The sequence below is a fragment of the Phaethon lepturus genome, unplaced genomic scaffold (genome assembly GCF_000687285.1).
Source record: "Phaethon lepturus isolate BGI_N335 unplaced genomic scaffold, ASM68728v1 scaffold40174, whole genome shotgun sequence".
Taxonomy (NCBI): domain Eukaryota; kingdom Metazoa; phylum Chordata; class Aves; order Phaethontiformes; family Phaethontidae; genus Phaethon; species Phaethon lepturus.
In genome coordinates this window covers 16968-23752 of record NW_010533239.1, presented here as the reverse complement: position 1 = coordinate 23752, position 6785 = coordinate 16968, and the positions used below count along the sequence as shown (strand labels likewise).

Here is a 6785-nt window from a genome sequence, read left to right as displayed (position 1 = left end):
GTGGCCAAAGTGCAGGACCCTGCACTTGGCACTTGGCCTTATTAAACCTATTAAACCTCATACAGTTAATAATACATATGCTCCAACACTGCTGAAAGCCTTATTCTCACCTGGAAATGTTCTGTCAAGCCACAAAGCCTTAATTCATTTTCAAAAGCTTATTCCTCATGTTAAGAAGCAGTTCATGAAGAACTTGCACAAACCTCAGTCAACAGGATTCTCCAAACACAGCACTTAGCTAGCAGGCAATGTAACCACTACCTAAGAACTGAAAGCAGGTATTGAACTTCTCTTTTTACAACAGGAGAGACCAAAAAAACTGAGTCAAATGCCAATCTGAACTAGCAACATTTGTGGGCTCATTGAGACAAATGAAAGAAGAGAAAATAACTTTTATCTTTGTATAATTTATGCCAGGAGTGACCAGTGTGGCATTTTATTTCAGTTATGGATCTCACTCTCTTAGTAATTTCAATTCTCAAAGACATCTGAAAATCTGGCTTAAGGGCATATATCATTTCTGAAATGAGGTTCAGATCAATACATATTTTTAAATCACTCACTCATCTATCATCTTAACAAGTCAGCACATTGTTTCATATGAAAACCAAGGTCAAGCCCCAGAAAGCTGCTCTATATCAAGCAAACCTTCGTGTTCTTTTCAGATTTTCAATAATACAACAATGCATATCTCCACTGAACTGTTTCTGTTACAAAGGAACTTAACATACTAAGTAAGAATACCTGAAATAGAATTCTGTGGTGCCAGTGTTTATACTTTTGAGAATAGAATTCTGCTCTCTAAAAGTAAGTAAGAAGTCAACTAGTCAGTCAGAATTGTTTATATTTTATTTTAAATAGAAAACAAGAGACAATAATAATTTAAATTGCTCTGGCATTTCTTACCTTTATTACTAGAAAGACATCTTGAGAGGGATAAGTGATAGAAAAGATGGCAGATCTGGCCAGTGTGGATATAGCAGCAGGAGGGACATGTGGACGAAGCATTCCCTTCATTTGTTCAGAGTTTAAATCAAAGTAGAAATTTTCTGAAATCTAAGGAAGAAGTTGAGTAGCTTCAAGCATTAGTTAAACTTTTTATTTTTGGTAAACTCTTCATAAACACAACAGACAATTTCAAAACACAAGTAAAAAAATACCAACAGTGCCTCCTTTCAAGCCATGTATAAAAAAGAAAAAAAAAAAGGCCTTTTCATTAAGAAATCAAGGCAGGACAGTGGGAAAGGAGAAAAGAGAGACGGAGCAAACAATACACGCTACCTATAAAATTTCTTCCGGGTTCTGTAGGGTATGCGGTTCCATCACAGGACTAGAAATTACGATTGCTATTGAATTGAAAATACCAAAGTAGCAAAATACAAAATGACCTTTAAGATCATTCACAGAAAAAGAAAAAACAACACATGTTGAAGGACAGACAGTGAGCTTTCTAGGCTAAAACACCAAATCCTCGACTGTATCAAGGCTTCAAAGCCAAAATGAATGTGAGCTGGTTATCAACACCAGAGGTCACTAAAGAACGTACTACGTTAAAGGAAAAAAATGGAGTAATGAGATGATAAAATTGGCTTATGAAATGTGATTTAAATATTAAACAAAGTTCACATAATATTCCACATACTCTCATCTACATAACTTAAATCTCAATGCATTAAATTCAAGTCTTAAAGAGATAAATGTCAAAATGCATATTTTTAACATTTTTCTCTCCACTCCTGCTAATATCTTGAATTAGGAAAACTAAGAGACCCTTCAAATATTAAATACAGAGCATAAATAGGGGAATAAATGTATTTTGCCTTTCCTATAATCTAGATCTTGAAAAGACTCCTCAGTTTTGTTTTGATTTTAGCACTTCTAGCATGTATGACTTGTGCATTATTAAAATGTTAGTTGAACACATACCATGCTGAATCACAAAAAAGAGATTAAGAAAAGCATAAAAACTTAATCTAAATAAAAGGTTTCAGTTATTTAAGTTCTCTCTGGGGAAAAAATTTTTGAAAGCCAAGATTGGACAATATATATATTCTGATTTCAGGTACTCACATATTAGATAATATTTTTAGAAAAGTGTTATACTTCAACTATTTTACAAGAACACACAAGATGGTTAATGAAATGCCTTCATCATTCTTTCAACCACTAATACGTCATTGTCTTCATAAAGGTTTGTTTCCGGAATTAATTCCTCCCCTTTTTTTTAAATACAGGTTTGTAATTTGTTTCGACAGAAATGTCATCACTCAAGCAATTAAAAACCTACCTTTTTCTTTTCTTTAACATCATACAAAGCCAAACTTGCAAAAATGGGCTCAATTTCTATTTCAAATCTTGAAAGAAAGAAACACATAAGATCAGTTGACTTACATTTTGTATGAAAGACTAACCTACTCCCTCCCCAAACCCTTCCTGGGTAAGGTGACGGCTGACCACTGTTAAGCCGAGAAGTCAGAACAGCTGAGCCAACCTAAGGCCTTGCTCCTCCCTTTTCAAGGGAGGTCTCAGACCCCAGTTTTCCCCCCACTCCTCTCCTGTCCTGCTTCCTCTGCTCTCTTCCACCAGGGCACACACTGGTGCTCCCGGGACCTTCTTAAAAGCTATTTCAACTCATTGATCCAAGAGAAAGGTTCGGATTAGGGTCACAGGGCATAAAGCATACTTCTGTAATTATCTACTTCAAGTGTCATTTGAAAGCTAAGCAAAGCAATCTGATAGCTTCCTTAAAGGGAGAAGAATTATTGATTGGGATAGCTGGACCACTTAGCTCCTCTGATTACCTTGAGAAGCTGTCCTCTCAGCAGAGGAACTGAACTCAGCATTACTGACTAGAAAGCTCCTTCCTCTGGAGAGTTGGGAACAGCTATTTTGGCAATTTTCAACACTTCTGTCAGAAAATACCAATATTTCAAAAACTCTCTCAGAAAGGTGTCAGTTTTTCAGAGTAACTGTTATCAAGTATTTATGCTAACTGAAACACTTCCAATGAAAACACTAGCCTAGCAAATAGAGATAAACTTATTGTTAAATCACCTGGGATGTTAAAAAAATTAAAAAACATTCAAAACCTGTCCCTAAACCAAAGTGAGCAGGGGCTGAAATGCCATTCTCCTGTCTGCACAGCCTCCCTGTGAAATTGATGCCCATCCCATGGTGGGATACCCCCATGCACCCAGTCCTTGTAGAGAGCCCTCAGCTTTTCAGCTTGGAACTCTTCTGCCAACAGGGAGAACAACATACAGGACTGCATCATCAAACAGGTATTTACTCTAGTTTTGCAACAAAGGTGAGATTAACCTGAAAATGACCCTGCTTAGTTCATCTTAGCTTCTCCTTGGGGAAGAGACTATCTACTTCTTTCTGTTCCACGAAGATAGCACGATCTTGGATGCTTGCTATTACAACTGTAAGTACAACTTCAGAGATTTCTTTGATACACAAACAAGCATGTACTTGGGCAGATTTGCTATAAATTTACAGTCAGTAACAGATGCTTAAATAGCAGAAATCATTAATTTCCAACATCTAACTTATTTACGCTAAAGACATCATCCTTTGGAGAGGAAACTCCACTGCTACTGCATATTATGTTGTTCCAGTTCATAAAAGGCTGCAAAATCAGTTCATCTCTATGGCTATATTAGGTCCTGGAGTACTCTACGAGCAGGAGATATGTCCCACACATATATCTCAGTTATGAGCCGCAATGTAGTCTAACAGGAGCTCTCTAATAAGAAGGGTTGACCTAACTGAGGACACAGAAGATGAATACAGCAGTGTGGAAAATCAGTTTTGTACTTTATTTCTCCAAGGGAATAACAGTAAAATTTTACCTTGTGTTATTAGAGAAGAGTTATAGGCAATGAACCAGCTGCAGGTAACCCTATATTCAGGAGCTTCACTTCATTAAACTTGTTTAACAGGTTTCTATTCCTCCAGTTAATGCTTGCTAAGTATATAAAGTCTTCACTCTTAAAGGGACACAGTCAAGGTTGTTGAGCCTAAACTTCAGCAATTCTTTGGTTGTCTTACATTTTAAGGCTTAAGCATTTTTAATCTTTTTTTTTCCCCACTTAAACATCCTTGTTACTGAGCTGAACACCAATGGCTGGCCAACTTCGGAGCCCTGAATGAGTGCAGTGAAGCATGCGTGCTAGTAATATGGAAAAGGTATAGCTACAGACTGGCTGAAAAGCAATGCAGAGAAAAGCCTAGGCACGTGAATACCTTCTACGCAACACCATTAAAGAAAGTCTTGAAGATAAAACTGTCCGATGCACAGTATTGTGTAACTCATCCTTTTTAGAACTAAGCCTACGACCAACCAAACAATGTTAAATCTCTTCAAGGGTAATAAACAAGGCAGCAGAGTTACTCCAGATGCACGTGGATACAACAACAGATTTAAATTCTCAATTCTGTAGAGTAGCTGTCTGTTGGAGTGATACTTACTTAAGGGACAAACACTTCACCAGGAGTCTTTGGCCAAAGTGTTCTTTGGGTACTTCAGGGACACTAAGTCGTTCTATAGGCTCCTCCTGAAATTCGTCAAAGGAACAGCAATTTAGAGACACGACACTTGTACAAACCACCAATACCATTATGAAGCAAACATATGTATCACCTTTTTTTCCTAAAGCACTACCATCAATTTAATCTGAGGCTTACCAGCATGTTGCATTCAGCAGCAGCTATAAATATGCTAAATTAAATGCCTTTAATGTTTCTACATTACAGGGGATTGCATAACCATAAAAGAAAACCAATCTTCAGAAAGTAGTATCTATGGCAAGACAATATGGTAAAAACCATGTGACCCACAAAATCTCTAAGGCTCTCATGGATATTAAATGTTATGTATGTGATCTTAACTCCTTTAAATCCCTGACAGACTGACTATTTTCACATTCCCTATATTCTTCGCTTTTTTAGTCTCACCCATATCTACATAAAAATACCTCATCTGGTGCTGGGTGTAGTGCAAAAAGCTCCTTATGCCTACTGGACTTCCTCTGATCTTCATTGTGGTGATCAATCTCTTCATTTGGGGTTCGGTCCAGTAGGTTTGGGAGAAGGGCATCTGGAAGGGAGTTCTTCAGATCAAAAATACTGCATGCCCAGCTGCCCCGGGGAGTATCATCAATCGACATTGAACGTCGTTTAAGGTCATCCTGAGATTCAACAAATTAAAAGCAACTTATAATGGGAAAGGGACTGCACTTTTAAAATGCTACTATAAATTAGGTTTTATGCAGCAAGGTTTTAAAGGTACATTACTTGTTCATCCTGGTAACTGTTGCCATCTGGAGCTTCATCAGACTCAAAGATCTGTTTAGGCAGCCCCTTTTGCCTCTCCTTCTGTTTGTCTAAGGTGTTGGGATTAAATCCAGTTCCCAGCTTGTGATATCTGAAAACAGAGTATTTCAAATGCATTCTTAGCATCCTTTTTGACCCCAAACCCAGAAGCAGAATTACAGAACAAACCAAGTATTATCACTGTGGGTCCTCTCAAAGCTTAAACTGCTCTCTGCAAACAGTATTGCCAGTCATCCTCCACTGTAGCTGGGTAATAATCCAACAACCAGTATTACAGTACTACAATGTGACTCTGTTCAACTATAAAGCTACCCTGGGTGATGTCAAAAGAAGTATTATCAATGGCCAATTAAGGTCATCATAAAATGTGCGATTGTGATGCCAAGCTTAAAACAGGCCAAGGACATGAGGATTGAAGGCCAGCGGTTCTGCTGGGCCAAGAACTGACTTGGAGCAGACAATACTAGTAACCTGAAAACCGAAACACCAACTTCAGGTAAGACTGCATGAAGTGCAGAGGTCCTAAGCACCTCTGGAAAACATATGGCTTTCTGACCTCAACTAAAATGAGCACCTTCCCACAGCATCTTTATAAGCAGAATCGGGTTCTCCAGAGCTTTCCAGGCTGTAAGAGCATTTGCTAGTAAACAGTCTGTCTGCTGTGGCTGACAAGATCAGATCTCTTTGACTAACAAATTTTTGGATACCAAATGGCACTATGTCTATATTTACATACACATATGGCCAGAGCCACAGTCTCCTTACAATACACACTTTAAGTCAAGTTCCCAAAGTAGTGCTGGGGTCACATTTAGAATCAATTGTTCTTACCCTGCCCTGTTACTAAAGTTACCACAGAAGGATGCAGAGACATGTGAAAACCATGGATGTGCTAGCAGTGAATAAAGAAAGGTAGGAGAGAAAGGAGGAATGTCTTTTCCTCTCTAGGTTATAATTCCTGAGAGCTGAACTATCCGTATAATCCTCACTTGGATGTCTGCATTTCACTCACAGCCCCACCAACAAGCGTAAATTCATTCTAAATCAGACCTGACTTGAGAGGTGTCTGTGATCATTGCCACCATCAGTCTAACATACAGAAATTACACCATAAGGTTGAAATAAGAATGTGCTATTGTTTTTTTTCAGGCTGGTGAACAAAACTTATTTACTTTTTACAATACCATTAGAGTAATCGCTGAACGGATGGATGGATTTGTCTGCCTCCAAAAACATTTTGGGTACAAAGAACTGTACACAGAGATTGAAATAAAGATTATTTCCCCTGGGGTGAGGGAGAAAGAAGGATGGCACATCAGAAGCCATGTTCTTCTAAAGCTAGAAGAGCTGGATTTTGTGCCCCCAGAGCTAGTCAAAGTATTTGTAACCATCCAATAGGATGGATTAAGAGAAACCTGTTACCATCCTTACTTGAAAGACAATTCAAT

The 6785-nt window shown here is 38.1% G+C and overlaps 1 protein-coding gene across 1 annotated transcript in view; it reads right to left on the bottom strand.

The window, feature by feature from the left end:
* Positions 1 to 906: 906 nt before the first annotated feature.
* The window catches only part of LOC104619294 (dedicator of cytokinesis protein 7-like), a gene marked incomplete at both ends in the record, with an annotated part of 7609 nt that continues 1730 nt past the window's right edge, over positions 907 to 6785 (bottom strand). The window contains 5 exons of the mRNA XM_010285115.1: positions 907 to 1056; positions 2288 to 2354; positions 4474 to 4559; positions 4980 to 5192; positions 5299 to 5428. Coding sequence (XP_010283417.1) covers positions 907 to 1056; positions 2288 to 2354; positions 4474 to 4559; positions 4980 to 5192; positions 5299 to 5428 — 646 coding nt within the window. The remainder of the gene's footprint in view (positions 1057 to 2287; positions 2355 to 4473; positions 4560 to 4979; positions 5193 to 5298; positions 5429 to 6785) is intronic.